Genomic DNA, 26232 nt, shown 5'->3' with positions numbered 1-26232 from the left:
ACCCCTTCCCTGCATTTATATACTGGAAGTAGTCACGCATGTCAAAAAAAGCACACTGAGAAAATAAAACCTTTTTCCTCAAAACAAAAGTGTCCATGATTACAGTACCAGGTCAGACAGTGACATACATGTCAATCATTGTAACACCACATTATGCCAAAAAGGTGTATATCATGCAGGAACAAAACTTTACAACAGATTACCAAGACATATAAAATCTCTTACTGAACTACAAAGCTTTAAAAAGTCTGTGATATCCTACCTTCTGAAAAACTGCTACTATTCAGTCTCACAGTATCTTATGCAAGAAAAAATGTAATTTGTGTCTTTAATTGTAGAAATAAGTTATAAATATACAGTATTTCAAAAATTTGTAATTATTAACTGTATAGATCCAATTTGTCATAAAAATTTATAACATTTATGTTTGACATTTGAAAATCCAATAGCTAAAAAGGTTTTCTGTCCAATATCCTGTGTACAATATATGTACTTAAAAAGAGATTTATATGGACAAATAAATAAATAAATAAATAATCTAAATTACTAAAGACAACTACAATACATAAAAACTAAACACTCTCTAGAGAACGACTAGACTTTGTTACGAGGGGTGGTAAGTTATGAGTAATGGATCACCTGTCTATCACTAATGTAGTACACAGTCCCACTCTCACAGAAAAATTTGTTCAACACCTGATTTCTTATCTCAAACAGTTCATTTTAAATTACCTACAGAAGGCAAAGATCTAAGGTTGTTAAAATTACTGCACAAATTCTGCTTACACATATAACAGATGAAAAGCTAATATCCATCATTACCAGAAATGCAGGCTAGCCAAACATCCTACATTTGTGACAAAAAGTACTTCCAGGTATAATCCTGTTACTCCCAATTTATACACTAACTTGGCCACAGATGAAACCTTTGAGATCACAAAGAGGAACCTGCTGATCTAAGTTATAATCCCTTTAAATTTAATTGCAAAATACATAAACACATACAAGGACTAGCCACATAAAGTTGTTTCCTAAAAATTTTCATGAATGACTTTGAGTAAAAATCTGTTTGCAAGAACCAAGAAATAAAAGATGGTATAGCAAACTAAAATATGTGGACAACATTACAGTGTCCTGTATCATGGAGGGAAGTCTTAAATTGAACCTGTAGGACAGATAGTATGTGATTCATAAACTACGCCATATACTCTTGCTGTTAGGATTGTCTGGGTGAGATATCTGGGCACTTTCCTTCCAACAAAATGTGATGGTAGGGGCACAGTGGTCAGTGAAGACAGTGAAGCGGCATCCTTCAACTGAGGGTTGAAAACATTTAACTGCCTCATGAAGTTCAAGGAGCTTATGGTCATATGTGGCTCAGTTTCACTGTGGCTCAGACAGAAGTTTTTAAACTAAGGTCAGCACCTGTCAGGTGTCCACAATGCACTGCTGGAGGCTAATGCCTAAGGCAGACTGGCTAGCATCAGTGACGACTGTGAGCAGGACAGTAAGGTGGAGGGTGGGCGAGAATGGTGGTGTCAGTTAAGTCATGCCTCATGTACTCAAAATTGTCCATCATTTGGATATTGCTGGGCATATAATGATTTCATTTTGTGTGGTCACCTTAGAGTGCAGCTGTAATGGTTTCCTGTATGATTGTGGCATTTCTAAGGTGGTGCTTGTCATGCCAAGGACCCAGTAAAATTCCTTAAAGGTCATGGGGTGCAGAAAATTGGTCATTGCCCAGACCATATCAGGAAGTTGTTGGGAGCCTGTGGCACATATAGTTGGTCCCAGAAATTCAGTCTGTGGAGCACTAAAAATACATTTCTCCAAGTTAGTTATAATGCTCTAGGAAGTATTAGTGGTTCTCTGTAAAGTTGCATGGGTAGATGAGGATATATTTCAGGTATGCAAATCATCCGGGGGCATCTCAGAGAAATTTTCTAGAAAGGGCTGCTACATTTGGGTTGTGTTGAGGAGCCCAAATTGCTAAAAAAAGATCCTGAAGAGGCCAAAAGGCATGATAATTGCTGTTTTGTCAATATCTTCTGGGGTGGCCAGAATTTGCATGAATGTTTTCTGGCCTTCAGTCTTGCTGAAGATGGTCATCACTGTAGCTTCATAGGAGGGGCATGGGACAACAGTTGGGGATTGTCCTTGTATTTAGCACTTGATTGTTGCCACAAGGGTGCCAAATTCCATCTTTTTTGGGTACCATGTGCTAGGTTGAGGCCCACAATCTTTTGGAGGGACAGAACATACCTGTGGCAATCAGTGCCTCAATATTATACTGAGTGGCTCTTTGCTTTGCAGTGACGTGCTCTCCAACCTCTATGCCTGCCACTACTTTTCTCTAGTAGATGACACAAATGCTTCAGTAGAAGAAGCATGGGCACATGCAATGCATTATTTGCATAGTGAGCACCATGGTGACATAAACTATCTTCCTGGCCCCCCTTTCTCCCCAGGTTGGTTTTTCCAATGTGAAAAATGTTGTTGGAAGCTTCTCCCCTGGGCTGGCACCCTCCTCAAGGACTCAGAGCAAGTGACTTACAACACCATCACTGAGTGATATGTAATGTTTAATCACGCAAGATACAACTTAACAGTTTGCTTCATAATGCTACAAGACACATGTATGAGAAGCAACAAGACTATGTATTGGTAAGTTGACCCTGTGTAATTATGAAGTATGAGCATTGCAGGCCCCATACATGCACTCACCAGAGACACTATGAACCATGCGGGTTGTGTGCCCACACAAGTGTGTTCATGAACCCTCACATACTTTTGACAAGTCGCCTACACACATGCATGTGACTTATGAGTGTGTGCAATAACATAATTGTATTAACTCTTTTACCTGAACTTATGGTTAAATTTATTCACTATCTAATGTAGTTATGGTTGAACATTGTATCCTTTTTCCTTTATCTAAATATACACTACTGGCCATTAAAATTGCTACACCAAGAAGAAATGCAGATGATAAACAGGCATTCATTGGACAAATATATTATACTAGAACTGACATGTGATTACATTTTCACCCAATTTGGGTGCATAGATCCTGAGAAATCCGTACCCAGAACAACCACCTCTGGCCGTAATAATGGCCTTGATACACCTGGGCATTGAGTCAAACAGAGCTTGGATGGCATGTACAGGTACAGCTGCCCATGCAGCTTCAACACGATACCACAGTTCATCAAGAGTAGTGACTGGTGTATTGTGATGAGCCAGTTGCTTGGCCACCATTGACCAGACATTTTCAGTTGGTGAGAGATCTGGAGAATGTGCTGGCCAGGACAGCAGTTCAACATTTTCTGTATCCAGAAAGGCCCGTACAGGACCTGCAACATGTGGTTGTGCATTATCTTCCTGAAATGTAGGGTTTCAGAGGGATTGAATGAAGGGTAGAGCCACATGTCATAACACATCTGAAATGTAGCGTCCACTGTTCAATGTGCTGTCAATGCGAACAAGAGCTGACTGAGACATGTAACCAATTGCACCCCATACCATCATGCATGGTGATACGCCAGTATGGCGATGATGAATACACGCTTCCAATGTGCATTCACCATAATGTCACCAAACATGGTTGCGACCATCATGATGCTGTAAACAGAACCTGGATTCATCTGAGAAAATGACGTTTTGCCATTCGTGCACCCAGGTTCGTCGTTGAGTACACCATCGCAGGCGCTCCCGTCTGTGATGCAGCGTCAAGGGTAACCACAGCCATGGTCTCCAAGGTGACAGTCCATGCTGCTGCAAATGTCATCGAACTGTTCATGCAGATGGTTGTCGTCTTGCAAACGTCCCCATGTATTGACTCAGGGATCGAGACATGGCTGCATGAGCTGTTACAGCCATGCGGATAAGATGCCTGTCATCTCGAATGCTAGCGATACGAGGCCATTGGAATCCAGCACAGCATTCCATATTACCCTCCTGAACCCACCGATTCCATATCCTGCTAACACTGATTGTATCTCGACCAACAAGAGCAGCAATGTCGCGATACGATAAACCGCAATTGCGATAGGCTACAATCCGACCTTGATCAAAGTTGGAAACGTGGCTGTATGCATTTCTCCTTCTTACACAAGGCATCACAACAACATTTCACCAGGCAACACTCGTCAACTGCTGTTTGTGTATGAGAAATTGGTTGGAAACTTTCCTCATGTCCGCACATTGTAAGTGTTGCCACTGGTGCCAACCTTGTGTGAATGCTCTGAAAAGCTAATCATTTGCATATCACAGCATCTTCTTCCTGTCAGTTAAATTTCGCATATGTAGCATGTCATCTTCATGGTGTAGCAATTTTAAAGGCCAGTAGTGTAAATTCATGTAGGCATATTGTTTATAGTGTTTTCAGAGAGTAGATGCAAGTCATGGAGAAAGTTCTCATGCAATGCACTAGTTTTGTTCTATGCCCTGTGAGAGTGAATTTGTAACTATTACTCTGTTTTACTCTGGGCCTGGAAATGGTAGCTTGACCATTTTACAAATGTTTTTCCTTACATTTTGTACAAACTCTGCTTGGCAGTGTGGGTGGCATGCTTGTACATTAATTCAGTATTTATCTGCAGCAGTAGATACATATCTTGTTCAATAAATATCACTTGCATGTCAGAGCATTTAGCTTGCTTTTACACTTCCCTTGCAGATGCTAAACCCTGAGCAATCTGATCATAAGATAATTACAGCTGTGCTAGCGAGTAGTGTAGGGATCACTGCCATAAAGGTGTGGACTGGCCCTCTAATATTCCAGACAGTCTGGGCCTCCACCCCGCTGCAGCTGTTCAATGCCCACAACTGATTCTGGTTTTCTTCTGTTGGTGCTGTATTTGCCCATTCCTCAATTACTATTGACTTCACAGTATCCACAGTTATGGTCTCACAACATGAGCCTGCAGATGCTGTGGAGCCACATGACATCATATCAAACCTGCCACAATCCAACAGTTTTGGCATGCTATAAGACCATTTGATATCGTGATTAATGTCATCCAAGATGCAGCACACACACACACTGTTTCTGTCTGAAGAATGCACTGACATGCAACCCTTGCAGCTTCTCCAACACCTTCATGCCCTTGCTGAGCTGAACATAATGCATGAACAGCTATTATTCTTGAACTGGCTCATTCAACTGCCCATCATAATCTACACTGCCCTGGATACAATGATCACATGAATCTGATATGGTTGTCATTTTAGTAGACAGATTCTTTGACACACTTGACCTCTCACTGACCACTATCATTACCCTCTTCTGGCTATGGTCCACCTTCCCCCCTACTGCTCATTGCAGTTATTGTTTCCGTCATCATCACCTACTGTGCCCACACCCGATCCATTGATCTAGGCCTCAGCCAAGATTTCTTGTGGATTTGCACTGTTTCCAGTGTCAAGAACTCTGTCTTTGGCACCAATTTCTTTCTCAGTATGGCGTACTCCTCAACCTAGTCGATTGCATCATTGTCAATGGCACATCTGTCACATTCCATGCCAAACCCATCCCACCCAGCTGTCAAGCAGCTATCCTATTCCAGCCCCTTTGCTGAGCTCCTCACATTGTTACCTCTTCTCAGCTGCACTTCCACTGCCCGCCAGGAGGTACATCAGCACATGGTGCACTACGTAGTCACACCCCACACCCACTGCCCCCCCCCCCTTTTCTGCAGTTCCTGCTGGCTCCCATTGAACAAACAAAGAGCCACTCTACGTGAATAATCTTAGCCAGAATACATTTATAATAGAAATAAATGAGTGTCTTTCAAAACTAATACTATATCAGTAACTGAATATCAAATCATTTGTTAATGCGTAAATGTGACATTGTGTGAAATATATGTAACATTTAAAAAGGTATATTTTATAAATTCTTTTGTTGTAACAACCAGTACCATAAGCTATGTAGGTCCTATATATGAAAATGATGCCAAATACAAAAACGATCCTTTGGATTTGGAATATACCAACACTGTATGGTTACATAACAGTGTGGAGAGGAACAAGAATTGGTGGTCAGATAGACCTCTATGACATTTGGATAAACTATTCATGTGGTTGAGGTTGTGGATTGTGATTCACACCTGGATAGCTCAGTGAGTGAGACCACTGGCCATGAAAGCCAAAGCTACATTTTTGACACCCAGTGTGGCACACTCTCATAAAAAAAGCAAAAAACAAACCGTTTTTTGTGTAGAGGATGTGAGAAGTGAGTGATGAAGGGTATTTTGTGTGTCAAGTGCAATAACTGGTTGCACAAAAAGTGCACGAAAGTGAACCTAAAATTCATCAGTCATGATTTACCATGGACATGCTACATTTGTTTATGAGTTGAGAGAGCCAATCCTGTAAGTGCAGTGGACTCAAAAAACGAAATTGTAAAGTTGCTGCAAAAGGACATTGAAGCATTAAATACTGAAGTAGTGACTATAAAAAAAGAAAAAGATAGATTAATACAGGAAAACAAGCCTGTGTGTGTGAAACAGAAATAAAAGAAGATATAAAAAACTAAGTTATAAAGCAGCTACACAAAGGCATTGAAGCATTGAAAACTGAATTACTGACTACAAAGAAATAAAATGACAGATTAACTCAAGAAAAAACATTACTGTGTGTGTGATATCCATCAGACGGAAATAAGCGAAACTGAATCCAGGGTTTCTGAAAATCACCAGCAAAGTATGAAACAAAACCTTCAAAATACACATGGTGTGAGAAATGTGATCAAAAACCCACTCAACAGACTATCTGTAAACAAATATAAATGGGAAACAGTGACCTACAAAAAGGACGAAAGTGGAAGTGCTGCAGCAAAACCAATTGAAAAAAGGGACTTTCTTGTCATAGGCAACTGCATACTGAAAACTGTTACTCCTCCAGGCTGCGAAATCAATGTCTGTGTCAGTATCTGATCACATCAAATCATCAGACACTTTCAAAATATTCTAAATTCGAAAGAAAGTGAAACAGAAAGTGGAAATGAAAAAAAGGACAAATACGAAGGTGTTTTCACTCATGTCGGAACAAATTCTATCAGGAACACAAGTGAGGAAGAAATAATCATTGTAACAGAGAACATGATCAGTTCAGCAAAAAGTGTGTTTGCAAATTCAAAAACTGTCGTTAGCGTAATTTTACACAGGTCAGTATGTGATACATACATAAATAAGATAAACAGTGGAATCAGGGAGTAGTGTGACAAGTTGGGTGCAATTTTTGTAGACTCAAATAAATCTGTAAGTGGTAAGCGTCTGGGAAAGGATGGGCTACATTTGAATAGGTTAGATACAATAACTTTCAACAAAATGATCTTAGACATTTGCAGAATCATTAAAGCAAGGGAAACTGAAAACTTCTGAAAGGGGTGAGAAAAGAAAAGTTGTGATTGAAAATGGAAACTGTAAATTTAATGGAACAAGTGAGGCTCTTCAAAGTATAAACAAACTCAAAAATTCTGTCTTGATGCATCTAAATATAAATGGTTCAGCAGAAAAATGTCCAAATATAGGTTACTCTAAAATTGATGAACTGCAAGTTATACTTTCTGAGCTGGCAAACATAAAGGTGATCTGCTTAAACAAGCAATGGCTCACAAAAGAGTGCATAGATGCTCTTAACGAAATTGGTAATTTCAAACTTGCCAGCAGCTTTTGCAGAAAAAACAAATCTCATGGGGGCTCCTGTACCTTACTGCATGCCTCCTTAAACTTTAAAGGGAAAGAAGATTTTAGGTATCTAAATGAAGAATGTATTTTTGAAAGCTCTTGTGTAGAGCTGTGTAATTTAAATATTGTGATAATATCAATTTACAAAATTCGTGGGAGTTCTGCTACTAAATTGTTCTTAGAAACATTTCAATATCTCGTAGATAAACTTATAAAAGAAAGCAAGAAAAAGATTGTGATTGCAGCAGACTTCAAAAGGGGTACATTAATTGAAAGGAGTAACATTGAAAACTTTCATGATTTCATCCAGAAATCTGCTTTCAAGCTAAACTTTAGTTCAGGCACTAGAGAAAACTTTCACTTCGCAACCTGCATAGATAATATTATTACAAATGATCAGTTTGATGATAAAAGAAGTTTTGCCTAGATTTAGGGATATCTGATCACTGAACTTTGTTTATAGAGCTCCACAAAACAGAGACACTAAAATCTGAATCTTATATCAGAAGGAATTTTAGCAAAGAAACCTTAGATTTTTTTTGTGATTAGTTAAGTGTTATAAGCTATCCCTTTTTCTGGACCACTGTGATTCAAGAAACAAAAATTTTTATACATTTCTAAATTGTTTTTTGTGTGTATTCAATGAAACATTTCCCCCAAAATCTTATCAAAAAAGACTCAGGAATAAACTAAATTGGATTACATCAGGCATAAAAATTTCAAGTGCCAGAAAAAGACAGATGCACAATGCACACAAAGTAAATAATAACTTTAATTTTGTAACTTATTTTAAGCACTATAACACTATATCCAAAAAAGTGACACTGGCAGGAAAAATACTGGCAAATAGTATATTCATAAACAAACAAAGAAAGAAAACAAAGGCAGTCTGGTCTGTTGTGAAATCAGAGTTGAGAGTGAACGTTAAAAGTGAAGAAATTTCTCAAACTAGGTTTCAGGTTGATTTATTGTAAATCATGTTCAAATGTCAAACTGCTTCAATGATTTCTTTGTCAATGTAGCAAAATCTGACATAGATATTACAGCCCATCGGGACCATATGATTTTCAGGCATAGAGATGACATCCAAAATATTTGTTTTAAAAAATTCAGAAAAATAACGCAGAAAGATGTGGAAGACATAATATTATCATTAAAAAACAAAATTTCAGCTGGATGGGATGGAATACCTTCCATGGTAATCAATGCAGTGTGCCATATTATTTCATACCCATTGACTATTATTGTAAACCAGTCCTTTGAACATAAGTCTTTCCCAGATGACCTAAAATATGCAGAGATTAAGCCAGTATTTAAAACAGGATCACCAGAAGATATGGGAAACTACTGGCCCATCGCTCTCCTTCCTGTTTTTTTCTAAAATATTTGTAAAACTTGTGGCGAAACAAGTAGAAAATTTCCTTACAGTAAATGACATTCTTTGTAAAAGTCACTTTGGTTTTCAAAGAGGAAAAAGCACCATAAATGCCATCAGAGAATTTACAGAAAAAATAAGGACATCACTAGACCAGGGTACAAAAGTCTCAGGAATATTCTGTGATCTAACGAAAGCCATTAACTCAGTGAACCACTCATTATTACTTCACAGACTGAAGAGCTATGGGATGAAAGATACTGCATTACAGTGGTTCAACTCTCATCTCACAGAAAGCAAACAGAGGGTTATTTTAACATCATATTCAGTTAACTACCACTGTGAATGGAAACAGTTTCCCAAGGAGTTCCAAAGGGTTCAATACTGGGTCCTTACCTGTTCTTCTTGTATATAAATGATTTACCATTAAATATGATGCTCATTCAGTCTTGTTCAGAGATGACACCTCAGTCCTAATAGAAAATGATACAATAGAAAAGATTCCAGATAGCATAGAAAATGTTCTGGGGAAACTGGAATCCTGGTTCCTTAAAAATGGACTAAAGCTCATTGTCACCAAGACCCAGAAAATGCAATTTGTTTCTAAATTGTCAGCAATATAATAATCAACAGAAGACATAAGTCAGCCATGTGAAATTCTTGGGCATAAACCTTGATAAAAGTTTAAACTAGAAGACACATATAGACTTCCTGGCAAATAGATTAAATTCCCTAGCTTTTGCAATGTTTATCTTATCTGGTGCCACTCATGTGGACACAATAAAGACAGTCTACCTCAGTTATTTTGAATCTGATATTTGGTACGGGATAATTGTCTGGTGAAACTCTAGAAGCAGTACAAGGTTACTAATTCTGAAGAAAATCTTAGAAACATGTGAACTGCCCACAAAAATGAGTCATATCACCCATTGTTAAAAAAAATCATAAAAACTAACAATTACTTCATTGTAAATTTTTGAAATTTTGATTTTTATATGTAATAATCAACATAAGCTTGAAAAGTTCTGTTTTAAGCATAGCTATGATACTCGTCACAAGGAAAACTTCAAATTTCATTTGTATCACTTAAAGCTCTATGCTCTGACATGACTGTACATGGGGCTAAAAATATATAACAAATTAAAAGGAAAAAAGCATATTAACAATGGACCTTGGTTCACTGAAAAGTTTACTCAAAAATATTTTAATAGAGAAATGTTACTACACCGTCCAGAATTCATGGAAGACAGACTGACACTTTGAACAAAAAAAATCTATAGCTAATATTGTAGTGTTGTCTGTGTAAAACAAAGGAAATTGGCAAACTGTCAATTTGTAGTAAATATTGTAGTGTTGTAGTTATTGGCATTCTTCTTAAAATAGTGAAAAAAGAATTTCTGTAAATCATTATACATAATATTTTTGTTAAACTTGATGTGTCTCCTGTACAACAGATCATACTATCTGTATAATGTATGTAGGCCTAATGAGACTAATAAATCATATTTTATATTTACATTTAGATTTACTCATTCTAGATACAACCACTAAATTGTGGCTAAACTGTTTGCCCACCGTATCCTTTATTTATGGAGTCTTCATATAGTGGTTTGACCGGGTGAGCTTTTGTGAAATTGGAAAGTAGGACAGAGGAGCCTGTACACTGAAGCAATCAGGGTATGCCATTGTCTGTGCCTCAATAACTCAGTCTTTAAGAGTATTATTAGCCATTACAGTCAAGGTTCTGGTTTCAAATCTTAGTACAGCATATAGTTTTAATGTGTCAAGAAAATTCAAAACATCCTACAGTCCTCTCTTAGGTGATATATTTATGATAATTACTCTTATAAGATAAACTTATGATAATTACTTTTATAAAATACTTGTTAATTAAGAATATTCAAAATTAATTAACTTATGCATGGTTTCAGTGCCCAAGTTACTTTATGTACAATATTTGACTTACCTTTAGATAGTGAGCTGAAATTCCTGCCTGACCCAAAGCTGTGTTAGAAATACGGACTGTCCTGCTTCCAAACTTAACTGTCTTGGTGTAATATCTTGTATCTGAAAAAAATATTGTCCTCATTTAGGAAATGTTATCAACAAACTTCATTATTGCCACAGTTCATGCACTGGTTTCTGAATATTTATTTATGTCTGTGGACCATTCTGTACTGCAGTATTGGACATGTCATGTTTACATGATACCTGAATAATTAAAAGGCTCAAAATTATCCAAATAGAGGCATATGTCAACAAAATGACTGATGTCTTAAAAATGTACAGTAAAATACAAGTACCTGAACAAAAAAAAACATATTTGCAAAATTACATATGAAATACTACATTCATTATTAGCTTCAAAATATTCTTTAACACTGTATAGGCAAGTTTCAATGAAGGGAAATTTTAGTTTATTTTTCAAAAGCGACATGCTTTCAGTTTGGACTGTTGTATAGAAGGCATTCTGCTTTAATAGGCTTTTTGTTGGTTAATCTGAGTCAATTTTCTTCAATAGTTATGGAACTTTCTGTTTAATGGAACCGCATATATACTTGTTACATAAATAATTTTTTCATATATGTATAGTGATCCTACTGTTAATACATTTAGTTCAATGAATATATTTTTGCAGCTATCTTATAGCCTTATTTTGTAGCTTTAGTGCTCTTTGTATATGCACATCTTCATAATTTACGCAGATCAGGATACCTTATGAAATTTATAAATGAACTAGCCGATAGTACATTTTTATTAGTGATTGTAAGTTTAAAGTCCATGACATTCTTAATTAGAAATATACTTGAACTCACTGTTTGACAAATATTATTTATATGCATCTCCAGTGTCAAGTAACACTCCACTCTCAGGCACAAAAATTTAGAAGCTTCTGTCTCTTTTAAATACAAGTCTCCAAGTTGAGAGTAGTATTGTTCAAGTTATTTGTTTTGTTTGTATGTGTTTCCATATAATATATGGTTTTCTTTACATTTATAATAAGATAATTTCCTCTGAAGTAATTGTTTCCGTTTTCCATATTTACAGAAGGTTGCTTTTGTAAATCATCTGTTGAAACATTGCTTGTAAGAAATGAAATTTCATCTGCTTACATGACAGCATCTATTTTGAGAATATCCTTTTCTTATAAAATAAAAAGTAGTGGACAAGGAACTGACCCTTGAAGCACTGCATATTTAACAAATTAAAAATCTGAATAAAGATTTATAATAAAATTGTTCTCGATTTCCCATTTTTGATTTTACAGTTTGGCTATTTTCCCCATTATAACATAATATGTAATCCTTTCTAGTTATATATTGTGGCATGCAAAATCAAAAGCTTTTGAAAGGTCAGGAAATGTACTGCAAACTCTCTTTCATTGGTCGGGTGTGTGATATTTGCCTGCTTTATTTCTTCGTTGATGATCCTCAGTGTCATCGTACTGCATTGTGATACTGGCTGAAAAATGGGGGATGGAAGTTCAACACTGACTACTATAAATGATATAGCTGACAGTTGCACAGTTAAGTTTCATAGTTCTCTTTCACTGGTCACAACCTCCCTCCCCCCACCCCCCACCCCACCCCCCCACCCCACCCCAATAACACACAGTCATATGGCCAGTTAACTATTTATAAATGTTGATAAGCCTCATTAATGCTTTGCAGGCATACATCAGCATACTGCTACAATAGTTTGCAGTTGAGCATCTATGAGCAGTAAAAACCTAACTGCACATTTCACAGTCTTTCAGATAAACTGAACAGACACTGTCATTGTTTTAACAGACAGACTATTTGTGTTACACTTATTTCACAGTTAAGTTCATGCATTGTTGTTGATATAACCAACACTGGTTTCTTATCTGAAAATTGGATGTGTGCTGACTGTCTTGAGACAAAAAATTGGGCCTTTGTATATCATCACAATAATTGGTACTGAAATGACAATTGTTTGATGTTTAATTTAGAAATTACAATTAAAATATAACTCATTAGATTAACTAAATACATCAAAATATTGGTTCTTTATAACAGTTTCTTCTACGAAAAGGGTTAAGCCAAATTATTTGTTTAAATTATGAAATTAACAGATACAGTTATACAAACAATACTTGTGACAAAAATGGTAATTACTTGGGAATTAATTACGAGCTGGCTTTGCCAACATGTTTTTGAATAGAGTCAAATAAATACTTTAAGAAACCTAGTGATTCTTTTTGCAAATGTTTATCATTATTACATGTTTTATATTTGTTTATAAGTCAACAACAGAATGTAAGTTACGAAACAATTACTGATTTCACCCTATAACAAAAATATTAACTAGGAATAATCAAAATAAATTAGAAAATCAATTACACATATTAAACTATGCACAAAAATAGATCTGGTGTTATGTTCTTTAAACCTGACGGCAAACTTTTCTCTTCTATAAAAATGCAGATTATACTCGCGTATGTTAATGGTAATTAGTTAAAAATGAAAAAAAAAACGAATTTAAGGAGCAGATGGCAAAACAAGAGAGGAAATAAAAAGATCCCAGCTTGCTTCATCACAATTGCCTTAGTTACACCAGCTATAATGTCAATTATTACTTGTTGGTGCATCTATCCTTCCTAAACCCGAGCTGGGCACCATTCAAAGTATTGATATTTTTATAAAATTTACTATTCTGCTCCTAATTACACATTCTTTTACCACTGATAAGACAGGTGTAATAGTAATTGGTTTGGATTTTTTTGGATCTTCCTTGCTGTATCCTTTGGAAACAGGGATCACTTTACTCTTTTTTAAACATGTCAGAAATATTCCTTCTTCCATGGCTAAGTTTATTAGAAAAGTCAGAGGCTTTACCACTAACTGCAGGCAGCATTTAATCAGGCTAGTAGATACACCTGCTGGTCCCTCAGTATTTTTGTTTTTAATCGGTATATTATTTTTATTAATTCAAGTTCATTTGTTGCGAGAAGGAACAAACATTTTGTCTTGTGAGGAATTTTTTGTATGTATTTTGTTTCAGGCGAGTTTTGCTTTATTAATTTGTCCATTACCCCAACACAATGATGATTTAAAATGTTGCTGACTTCTTTTTAGGGTCCCTGATTTCCATTCTTGTTTATAGTTATGTTCTCACTCTTTTTCATGTCTACACATTCTCTCCTTTCTTTATGTGTGACTGTGTTGTCTTTGTGATACTATTAGTTGCTGCAATTATGTTTATGTAATTGTCTTTGGTTTCCTTTATCATGATCTCTTCTTGTCCCTATAGACATCACGGTTTGCATGTTTATTCATGCTTAGTTTTTTCTCTTCCTTTTTACAACTGCTTTGACCTAATTTTTAATGCATTTATCTTTTGTCTTCCTACCTGCTAATGGACATGTAAGATCTATATAACAGGACAATGTTTTGGAGAATGATTCCCAGTCCTTATTAGTAAGCTGAGCACGTAGTTGGGAAAAGAACTCACAGAAGCTCATGACAAGTCTAAGCTTTGAATCATTCTGTCAAGCACACACAGAAAAAGCAGATTGTGGCATACTGCCTTTGAATATCATGAATGCATTCAGGTTCCATTCCAGCATTCATTAATTTTGTCACTTGTTATCGATATATCACACATTCACAAAAGAGAAAAATAATCTTTTCTCCTTAATAATCCTAATACATTGAACAAATTCCTTCTGAACCTATTATCACTTAAGTACAGCTAGCCTCATGCTAATATGGAAAAGGCCCCTCAGCGATTGTAAAGTATGGACAGAAAGCTTTCTCAGCATTTTGAAGGAAAGAAGGAAGATTAAAGTTTAATATCTCTTTGACAGCATAGGCTTTACAGATGGACAGCATTCGGGAAGTACACTCCTGGAAATTGAAATAAAAACACCGTGAATTCATTGTCCCAGGAAGGGGAAACTTTATTGACACATTCCTGGGGTCAGATACATCACATGATCACACTGACAGAACCACAGGCACATAGACACAGGCAACAGAGCATGCACAATGTCGGCACTAGTACAGTGTATATCCACCTTTCGCAGCAATGCAGGCTGCTATTCTCCCATGGAGATGATCGTAGAGATGCTGGATGTAGTCCTGTGGAACGGCTTGCCATGCCATTTCCACCTGGCGCCTCAGTTGGACCAGCGTTCGTGCTGGATGTGCAGACTGCGTCAGACGACGCTTCATCCAGTCCCAAACATGCTCAATGGGGGACAGATCCGGAGATCTTGCTGGCCAGGGTAGTTGACTTACACCTTCTAGAGCACGTTGGGCGGCACGGGATACATGCAGACGTGCATTGTCCTGTTGGAACAGCAAGTTCCCTTGCCGGTCTAGGAATGGTAGAACGATGGGTTCGATGACGGTTTGGATGTACCGTGCACTATTCAGTGTCCCCTCGACGATCACCAGTGGTGTACGGCCAGTGTAGGAGATGGCTCCCCACACCATGATGCCGGGTGTTGGCCCTGTGTGCCTCGGTCGTATGCAGTCCTGATTGTGGCGCTCACCTGCACGGTGCCAAACATGCATACGACCATCATTGGCACCAAGGCAGAAGCGACTCTCATTGCTGAAGACGACACGTCTCCATTCGTCCCTCCATTCACGCCTGTCGCGACACCACTGGAGGCGGGCTGCACGATGTTGGGGCGTGAGCGGAAGATGGCCTAACGGTGTGCGGGACCGTAGCCCAGCTTCATGGAGACGGTTGCGAATGGTCCTCGCCGATACCCCAGGAGCAACAGTGTCCCTAATTTGCTGGGAAGTGGCGGTGCGGTCCCCTATGGCACTGTGTAGGATCCTACGGTCTTGGCGTGCATCCGTGCGTCGCTGCGGTCCGGTCCCAGGTCGACGGGCACGTGCACCTTCCGCCGACCACTGGCGACAACATCGATGTACTGTGGAGACCTCACGCCCCACATGTTGAGCAATTCGGCGGTATGTCCACCCGGCCTTCCGCATGCCCACTATACGCCCTCGCTCAATGTCCGTCAACTGCACATACGGTTCACGTCCATGCTGTTGCGGCATGCTACCAGTGTTAAAGACTGCGATGGAGCTCCGTATGCCATGGCAAACTGGCTGACACTGACGGCGGCGGTGCACAAATGCTGCGCAGCTAGCGCCATTCGACGGCCAACACCGCGGTTCCTGGTGTGTCCGCTGTGCCGTGCGTGTGATCATTGCTTGTACAGCCCTCTCGCAGTGTCCGGAGCAAGTATGGTGGGTCTGACACACAGGTGTCAATGTGTTCTTTTTTCCATTTCCAGGAGTGTATTTAGGGAAGTTTTGAGACAGTGTTTGAGGCACAATTTCATGAGACAATTGGTTAACTGCTGCCCACAAGGGATCATGTCTGTATATGAATCCCATCCCACCAAAGAAATTTTAATTTCCCCACATATTAATTAATTGTTTTAGAAGAATCCTATGTCACCAGAGAAATAATGAAGGCATGATTCCGTGTGTTGTTTTGTTTAAAAATGACTTGTGCCTCCAATTTTGAATTTATAATTACTTTTCATGTAATTTTAAACTCCTCCTTTCTCCACATTGTTTCTGCTCCTTACAGTCTTCAACATTTACTATTTCTATAATTGATTAATCCAATGCTATGACAATGATTTTGTAACTACAAAAGTGCTGATGTAGTAATTAATAAGGTGCTTAAATTCCTGAAATGGATATGAGCTAATAGAGCAATGAAAGTAAGAATTTTTTGCAATATAATGTAACTGGATAGATAAAAAATCTACTCACCATGTGGTTGCAGGAAAACACAGATATTAAAAAATAAATAAATAAATAAAAGAAGCAGATTTTATATATGCAAGCTTTCATAGCTAGTCGCTACTTCTACATCTACGTTACATGATTCTTAAAGCAGATGATGTCAAGGGGAAGGAAAAAGGGTGAAGAAAACGATTGGAGAGGTTTAGTAAAAGGATTAGTGTTTGAAGAAGTCACCCAGAGCCCCAGGTCAGGAGAGTCTTTCCTTCTCATCCTATCCAGTAAGGCCGGCCATGGCGGTGGTTCTAGGCGGTTCAGTCTGGAACCACTCGACTGTTATGGTCACAGGTTCAGATCCTGCCTCGAGCGTGGATGTATATGATGTCCTTAGGTTAGTTAGTTTTAAGTAGTTCTAAGGTTATGGGACTGATGAACTCAGATGTTAAGTCCCATAGTGCTCAGAGCCATTTGAACCATTCAGTAAGTCTCCTCTGACCCAGGGTTAGGCATGACTTTTCAGAACACTAAGCCTTTTACTAAATCTCTCCAGAAAGTTTTTGGAAAGTCACCCAGAACCCAATGTAAGGGGAGTCTTTCCTTCTCATCCCATCCAGTAAGTCTCCCCTGACTCACAGTTCTGCATGACTTTTCAGAACACTAATCCTTTTACCCTCCCCCCCCCCCCCCCATGAACCATGGACCTTGCTGTTGGTGTGGGAGGCTTGCAATACTGTAGGTGCAGCCACAACAGAGGGGTATCCGTTGAGAGGCCAGACAAATGTGTGCTTGCTGGAGAGGGGCAGCAGCCTTTTCAGTAGTTGCAGGGGCAACAGTCTGGATGATTGACAGATGTGGCCTTGTAACACTAACCAAAACGGCCTTGCTGTGCTGCTACTGCAAACGGCTGAAAGCAAGGGGAAACTACAGCCGTAATTTTTCCCGAGGGCATACAGCTTTACTGTATGGTTAAACATGATGTCACCCTCTTGGGTAAAATATTCCAAAGGTAAAAGAGTCACCCATTTGGATCTCCGGATGGGGACTACTCAGGAGGACATTGTTATCAGGAGAAAGAAAACTGGAGTTAAATGGATCGGAGCATGGAGTGTCAGATCCCTTAATCGGGCAGGTAGGCTAGAAAATTTAAAAAGGGAAATGGATACGTTAAAGTTAGATTAAGTGCGAATTAGTGAAGTTCGATGGCAGGAGGAACAGGACTTTTGGTCAGGTGAATACAGGGTTATAAATACAAAATCAAATAGGGGTAATGCAGGAGTAGGTTTAATAATGAATAAAAAAAAGGAGTGTGTGTTATCTACGACAAACAGCATAGTGAACGCATTATTGTGGCCAAGATAGGCACGAAGCCTACACCTAGTTTAAATGCCAACTAGCTCTGCAGATGATGAAGAAATTGATGAAATGTATGATAAGATAAAAGAAATTATTCAGGTAGTGAAGAGAGACTAAAATTTAATAGTCATAGGTGACTGGAATCTGATAATAGGAAAAGGGAGAGAAGGAAACATAGTAGGTGAATATGGATTGGGGGTAAGAAATGAAAGAGGAAGCCGCCTGGTAGAATTTTGTACAGAGCATAACTTAATCATAGCTAACACTTGGTTCAAGAATCATAAAAGAAAGTTGTATACATAGAAGAAGCCTGGAGATACTAAAAGGTATCAGACAGATTATATAATGGTAAGACAGAGATTTAGGAACAAGGTTTTAAATTGTAAGACATTTCCAGGGGCAGATGTGGGCTCTGACCACAATCTATTGGTTATGAACTGTAGATTAAATCTGAAGAAACTGCAAAAAGGTGTGAATTTAAGGAGATGGGACCTGGATAAACTGACTAAACCAGAGGTTGTACAGAGTTTCAGGGAGAGCATAAGGGAACAATTGACTGGAATGGGGGAAGAAATACAGTAGAAGAAGAATGTATAGCTTTGAGGGATGAAGTAGTGAAGGCAGCAGAGGATCAAGTACGTAAAAAGACTAGGGCTAGTAGAAATCCTTGGGTATCAGAAGAAATATAGAATTTAATTGATGAAAGGAGAAAATATAAAAATGCAGTAAATGAAGCAGGCAAAAAGGAATACAAACATCTCAAAAATGAGATCGACAGGAAGTGCAAAATGGCTAAGCAGGGATGGCTAGAGGACAAATGTAAGGATGTAGAGGCTTATCTCACTAGGGATAAGATAGATACTGCCTACAAGAAAATGAAAGAGACCTTTGGAGAAAAGAGAATCACTTGTATGAATATCAAGAGCTCAGATGGAAAACCAGTTCTAAGCAAAGAAGGGAAAGCAGAAGGATGGTAGGAGTATATAGAGGGTCTATACAAGGGCGATGTACTTGAGGACAATATTATGGAAGTGGAAGAGGATGTAGATGCAGATCAAACAGGAGATATGATAATGCATGAGGAGTTTGACTGAGCACTGAAAGACCTGAGTCAAAACAAGGCCCCAGGAGTAGACAACATTCCATTAGAACTACTGACAGCCCTGGGAGAGCCACTTCTGACAAAACTCTACCATCTGGTGAGGAAGATGTATGAGACTGACGAAATACCCCCAGACTTCAAGAAGAATATAATAATTCAAATCCCAAAGAAATCAGGTGTTGACAGATGTGAAAATTACCAAACTATCAGTTTAATAATTCACAGCTGCAAAATACTAATGTGAATGCTTTACAGATGAATGGAAAAACTGGTAGAAGCTGACCTCGGGGAAGATCAGTTTGGATTCAGTAGATATGTTGGAACACGTGAGGCAATACTGACCCTACAACTTATCTTAGAAAATAGATTAAGGAAAGGCAACCCTACGTTTATAGCGTTTGTAGACTTAGAGAAAGCTTTTGACAATGTTGACTGGAATACTCACTTTCAAATTCTAAAGGTGGCAAGGGTAAAATACAGGGAGCGAAAGGCAGTTTACAATTTGTACAGAAATGGCAGTTATAAGAGTCTAGGGGCAGGAAAGGGAAGCAGTGGTTTGGAAGGGAGTGAGATAGGGTTGTAGCCTCTACCTGGTGTTATTCAATCTGTATATTGAGCAAGCAGTAAAGGAAACAAAGGAAAATTTGGAGTAGATATTAAAATCCATGGAGAAGAAATAAAAACTTTGAGCTTCGCCAATGGCGTTGTAATTCTGTCAGAGACAGCAAGGGACTTGGAAGAGCAGTTGAATGGAATGGACAGTGTCTTCAAAAGGAGGATATAAGATGAACATCAACAAAAGCAAAACGAGCATAATGGAATGTAGTCGAGTTAATTCGGGTGATGCTGAGGGAATTAGATTAGGAAATGAGGCACTAAAAGTAGTAAAGGAGTTTTGCTGTTTGGGGAGCAAAATAACTGATGATGATAAAGGTAGAGAGGATATAAAATGTAGACTGACAATGGCAAGGAAAGCATTTCTGAAGAAGAGAAATTTGTTAACATTGTGTATAGATTTAAGTGTCAGGAAGTCATTTCTGAAAGTATTTGTATGGAGTGTAGCCATGTATGGAAGTGAAACGTGGATGATAGATCATTTGGACAAGAAGAGAATAGAAGCTTTCGAAATGTGGTGCTACAGAAAAATTCTGAAGATTAGATGGGTAGATCACATAACTAATGAGGAGATATTGATTAGAATTGGGGAGAAGAGGAGTTTGTCGCACAACTTGACTAGAAGAAGGGACCGGTTGGTAGGACATGTTCTGAGGCATCAAGGGATAACCAATTTAGTATTGGAGGGCAGCGTGGAGGGTAAACATTGTAGAGGCAGACCAAGAGATGAATACACTAAGCAGGTTCAGAAGGATGTAGGTTGCAGTAGGTATTGGGAGATGAAGAAGCTTGCACAGGATAGAGTAGCATGGAGAGCTGCATCAAACCAGTCTCAGGACTGAAGAACACAACAACAACAACAACAATCCTTTTACCAAATCTCTCCAGTCCTTTTCCTTGCCATTCAGCCCTTCTAGTGAAGGAAGGAACTACTGGCTCTGAAAGCTTGCTTTCATAAAACCTTTTTTCGTATGTGTATTCTCCTACCTCCACTTGGTGAGCACATTACATTGTCTGAAATGGGTGTGAGAATGATGTTAAGGATAAAAGTGTAATTATGTTTGATGTTTGAAATGTGACTCTCAAAATAACAAAATAATATTAATATATAGAAAATCATGAAGTTATATTCATTATTTACTAACTAATGTGTATCTGGCTTGCATTGCTAAGTGACTCACAGAAAGAAAGTGTTTGCATTTAAATTCTGCTTAACTAAGTTCTTTTTTCTTTTCTTTTGTTGATGTTTGAGGGGAGGAGCTTGAGCCATGCATGACTCGTGTTCATGCTGTTTATTTCATCTTCTCTTTACTGTACTGCCGCCCTGTTTTCTTATTTGATCTACTGGTGTCGCTAAGTTGTTGTCTTATCTGCCCGTGAGTGGCATCAGCAGCGCTTATTGATAAGAGCACTCTCATATTATCTTTGAAGTGACTGCTAGTATTTCTGGCTCATCATGTGTTGGGAGTTCAATGGGGGATCGAGCACCAGTGAGGTCTGGAGAGCCTGCACTCGCCCGACCATTTTTGGGCCCCTTCAGTTGGTCATCTTGTGAGATGTGGGTTGATTCCTTGCTTGTGCGGAGATGTTGGGTGGCCAATGGCCAAGTGTTCCCTCTGCATGGTTGGGTCAGAGACAGTGTCTCCGGGCGTCATGTGTTCGAGTTGCGAACGGACATCAAGGCAGTCGGGAGGGAGCTCTAATGAGGTCTGCACAGCTAGTACTGGCCCAACTACTGGCAACACACATGCACTGTCCAACAGAAGGGGACTTGAGCAGGGATGACCGTTGGTTGGTCATTTGGTCAGTCGTCTCATCAAATAACATGTATTTCGTCGCCGACCACTTATGGAAACTCTGTGTGTGTCAACTTGAGGTTTCTCTTGTTCTTTCACAGTGATTGGTTTCAGTATTTTCACAGTTCTTGGTGCAAGTGTTTATGTGGAACTGTATGTAGCTTCTGTGATTTGTGCTGAGCAGTTATCAATTCTGTCTGCGTACTGGAGTAGGCAGTCGGTCAGTTGGGACAGAGCAACGAGTGTGTGTTTCCTCGCCGTGTTGATGCTGTCCTCCATGGTGCGTAGTTTGACAGCCTTGATGTCAGTTTATATTTTTGAGTGGCTTGGTGCCTTGACTGTGTTTAGATGCCAATTATCTAGACATAGTGCTGCTGCAATCTTCGACCTTGCTGATATTTTTGGTTGTCGTGTCATTGGTTGGGAGGAAGAGAATTGATTAGGTTGTTGGTTGGTTCGTCAGCTGTCCCTAGGTCATGCTGCCACCTGATTATTTAGTGTTACGTTTGGGTGCCTGCCTTACCTAAACTGTTGTTATAGTTTCCTGCCCAGGCTCACCCTTGGAACACTTCTGAGCACCACTGTTCTGTTGTTTGTGATTGTGATTTTCTTTCGTTGCAAGTACTGTGCCAGGCCTTCAGCCATGTATTAATTTTGTCTTTTCTATGTTCAGTATACGACCTTCAGCCAAACCTTATGTGAAGTATTTTAAGATAAGCCTTCAGCAATGTTTATTTAAAATTCTTGTTTGCTCTGTATTTAGGCCTTCAGCCTGATTTGTTTTAAAATTTGTGGCTTTCTTCAATAATCTGTAAATTCCTGTCTGTAAGGTTTCTCTCTAAATATCTTGAATTCTTAAAATGGCCTTCAGCCATACTGTCTAAATGCTTATCTTAAGGTTTGTCTTTGATTATTTTTAATAATTGTTTGGGCCTTCAGCTGTTAAGATATTTCAAGTTTTCTTAAGATGGATTTCTGTTGTACTGTGTAAATGCTTGTTTTTAAAGGTTGCCTGTTACTATGTTAAAATATTATTGGGCTTTCAGCCAAGGAATTAATTTAAATTTTCCTTAATATGGCTTTTAGCCAAAATTGGTAAATGCTTGCCTTTTAAAGAATTTCCTTTGTAGATCTGAAATATTATTTGGGCCTTTAGCCAAGAAGACATTTTAATTTTACTTAAGTAAAGCCTTCAGCTGTTAGTGTAAATTCTTGTGCCTTAAAAGGAATAACTTAAGGGTATTTTAATTTTACTTAAGTAAGGCCTTCAGTCATTTCTCTAAGTCCTTGTGTTTTAAAAGGAATTATTCAAACCTTATTATTGAGAAGTTACTTCAGCCCTCAGTCGTGAATTGATCCTTGTTGTTTTAAATAGAAAACTGTGCATTGTGTTTTCAAGGAATAAAGTTCTGTGTTCTTGTGTAACTAACAGTAACTGATCTTGGCCCCTTTCCACAAACTGATTCACTATGTCCTGTGAAACCAGATTTCAATATTTTTTCAGGATTTCATGATTTCCAAAATAAATGAAATGATAAAAATTTTGCTTGTGTTTTTGGACGCATCTAGGAAATACAGTCTACTGTTTTGGCATGTAATTGCAGGGATAATTATGCCATATGCTATGTGTTATTCAGGAACCAATTTTGAGAGATCCATTTGAAGCCATATGCCCAAATTGTCAAAAATAAATTGTGTTTCTCGCTGCAATTTATGATCCAAAATGTGATTTGAGATGAATTCACTGTACTCACTCTCAGTTGTACCAATGCCTACTACTCCCAGATTTCATATGGGATTTTCCCATGGAAGGATCTTGTTGAGCATCTATTCTGGATGTAGAAGGCCAACATCAGAGCATCCCACAAAAGTTGTTTTGCAAACCACCATGGAATAGTAGCACCTTGCCATGGATATGTGTGTTTGACTCAGGCACTAGCATTTCCCATTGGATGGAAGAACTTAAATTGTGGTTTTCTGATCTAGTATGCTCTCAGCCTTGAAAAACTCTTAAAATTCTCTCTTGATGTAGTAAATACCATTGTCTAATGGAATATATGCAATTCTTCCATGTCTCACATTCTGCATGTCCCCGAAACTTGACAAAGACAAATACCTCACTCTTCTGCTTTGGCACTTTCAGTGCTGAATATCTTGAGTTATCATCCAGGTAAGTAGCATAGTAATGTGCTCCACTCAATAAGATTTGTCTAATATACATAAATCACCGTGAATCAGTTCTATAACATTTTAATAAGTAATTTCTCTAGGCTTTATAGGCTGTATTTTTTTCCCTTGCATATACACTTCACATTTATCTTTTTACTTAGTAGCACCATGTATTTTGGGCTAATCTTCTTTGTATACAAGTCTTTGGTGCTATAAAATTTCTGCCACATACTGTTGCTTCATTCTCTAATTGTTGATGTGTTTTGTCATTGTGTGGCATCACTTTGTAATGTTCACAGTGCACTAAATAGACATCTCTACTTGATGATCAGTCTCCACTGGTGGTGCTGTAATAATTCTGAATTGCTTTCCTCATCTTCAGGTATTGCAGAAAGCTAGATACATTGTCCTAATCAGTTGTTGCACTTAATTATTTTTCTTGATGAACTCAAACACACTCATACACCTCTGTAATTTTAACGTGCATGATGTTATTGGGATGTGGATGAGAATAGGTGTTTGAAATTATAACACACACATCATCACTGTTTATAAGTGTATTCCAGGTGAACACATTCATTCATAAAGAGAAACATAAGATAGAAATCCTGTCAGTTTCCAACTACAGTGGAAATGGTATTGCATCCAAATGATGGCCACTACATTAAGTAGACAGAATTACAACAGTTCCAAAAGAATGCCCCATATAGACAAGAGTATTAAAATGCTAGCAGCTAATTACTGAAGCATTCACAACAAAGTCCAGGGTTTGAAGCAAATCTGAAAAGCAGAGAAGCTCGTCTAATGCTTGGTACAGAAGCTGGTTGCCACCAGAAATTGATCTCAGTGATATTTTTTGGAAATTTCTTAAGTGTTTATCAATGAATAGGCAAAGAGGAAATGGGAATGTTGTGTTTGTCACAGTAGACAAAAAGCTAAAATCCACTGAGATAAAAATTAAAGCTACATTCAAAATTGTTTCAGCAAGTTTCAGAATCAAGGGTGGGCATAAAATTGTAACTGAAATCTTCAGCGAAAACCTCACTTCAATTCTAGGTTAGTTCCCCAATCATACTGTAACCATCAGTGGAGACTTTAATCAGCCAACAATCAGATGGGAAAATCACTGTTTTGATGGTGATGAGGGTCACAAGACATCCTGCGAAACATTACTAAATGGTTCAGAACCCCACTCATGAAGGAAATATGTTAGATCTGTAGTGACCTATTTCTGACAATTGATCCCTACAAGTGTACAGTGCTTCATAAATATTCCATGAAGTGTTAATTTACGTGCAGTGATATAGTTATTCTTTGACTTAGCTTTTGTTAGTTATTCCGTGCTGTTCATGTCTACACAGTTCATTCATGTGTGTAGTGTTAAGTTATTGCTAAATATATGTGGTAATAAGGGAATTGTGTTCTCCAACACCCACATTTGGTGACCCCGATGAACTACATAATATCCGCGTCGGCTTCAGCGTTTAACGAAGTTCCGCGACGTTCACGTTTGTAACTTCCGCACCAGCCGCGTCGCGCTCATTTCAGCACAATAATGACCGATTTGCCAGTCTCAATTCAACCTGAAGCCAGCAGTGCAATTAACAAGGTGATGATAAAACCTCCGCCATTCTGGTTACATAATCCTCTGTTGTGGTTTGCCCAGTTAGAAAGCCAGTTCGTCCTTGCACAAATATCGGCAGATGAAACTAAGTACAGCTATGTGGTTGCAGCACTTGCAGAAGATCTAGCAGCAGACAAGTACAAGATATCCTAGCCGCACCTCCGGATACTGATCGTTATGCATCCATTAAAAACGCATTAATAACACGTTTGTCACAATCAGAGGCAAAACGGCTAGAGGAGCTACTGCGCACTGAAGAACTTGGAGATCGCACTCCATCACAACTCTTACAACGTTTGCGCACACTGGCTAGTAACACTGTAACTGATGATGTGCTACGAAATATATGGTTGTCTCGGTTGCCGCCAGATACTCAAAAAATGCTCATGGTATGTGCAGGCGATTTAAACGCACTGGCACAAACGGCCGACAGGTTAACTGAAATGTATCCCACATCAAGTGTCTCAACATTAACGCCACAACAAGAAAATTCGCCCACAGTGACGCTAGTCTCCCTACAATCACAACTGGCAGAGTTGACCACACAGGTAGCTACATTACAAACAATGCACAACCGCCAACGGCCATGCCACCGATGGTCACGAAGTCGCAATCGATCACCATCACTGCAGAACTTATGCTGGTACCACAAGACATTTGGTAATGATGCACAAAAGTGTACACCACCTTGCAAGTGGAAACATGAGGCAGACACCTTAGCAGCGATAACTTCCAGTGCAAACACTCGCTGACTTTTTGTGA

At 38.6% G+C, this 26232-nt stretch overlaps 1 protein-coding gene across 2 annotated transcripts in view; it reads right to left on the bottom strand.

The window, feature by feature from the left end:
- LOC126260885 (integrin alpha-4-like) overlaps nt 1-26232 on the bottom strand; it is a 534755-nt gene that overhangs the window by 398521 nt on the left and 110002 nt on the right. For both annotated transcript variants that reach the window (XR_007546657.1, XM_049958327.1), the window contains exon 5: nt 11036-11136. Coding sequence is in view for 1 of the 2 variants with exons in the window: in XM_049958327.1 (XP_049814284.1) it covers nt 11036-11136 (101 nt within the window). In the remaining variant the exon portion in view is untranslated. The remainder of the gene's footprint in view (nt 1-11035; nt 11137-26232) is intronic.

The sequence above is a fragment of the Schistocerca nitens genome, chromosome 5 (genome assembly GCF_023898315.1).
Source record: "Schistocerca nitens isolate TAMUIC-IGC-003100 chromosome 5, iqSchNite1.1, whole genome shotgun sequence".
Classification (NCBI taxonomy): Eukaryota; Metazoa; Arthropoda; class Insecta; order Orthoptera; family Acrididae; genus Schistocerca; species Schistocerca nitens.
This window is presented reverse-complemented; position numbering and strand designations above follow the sequence as displayed.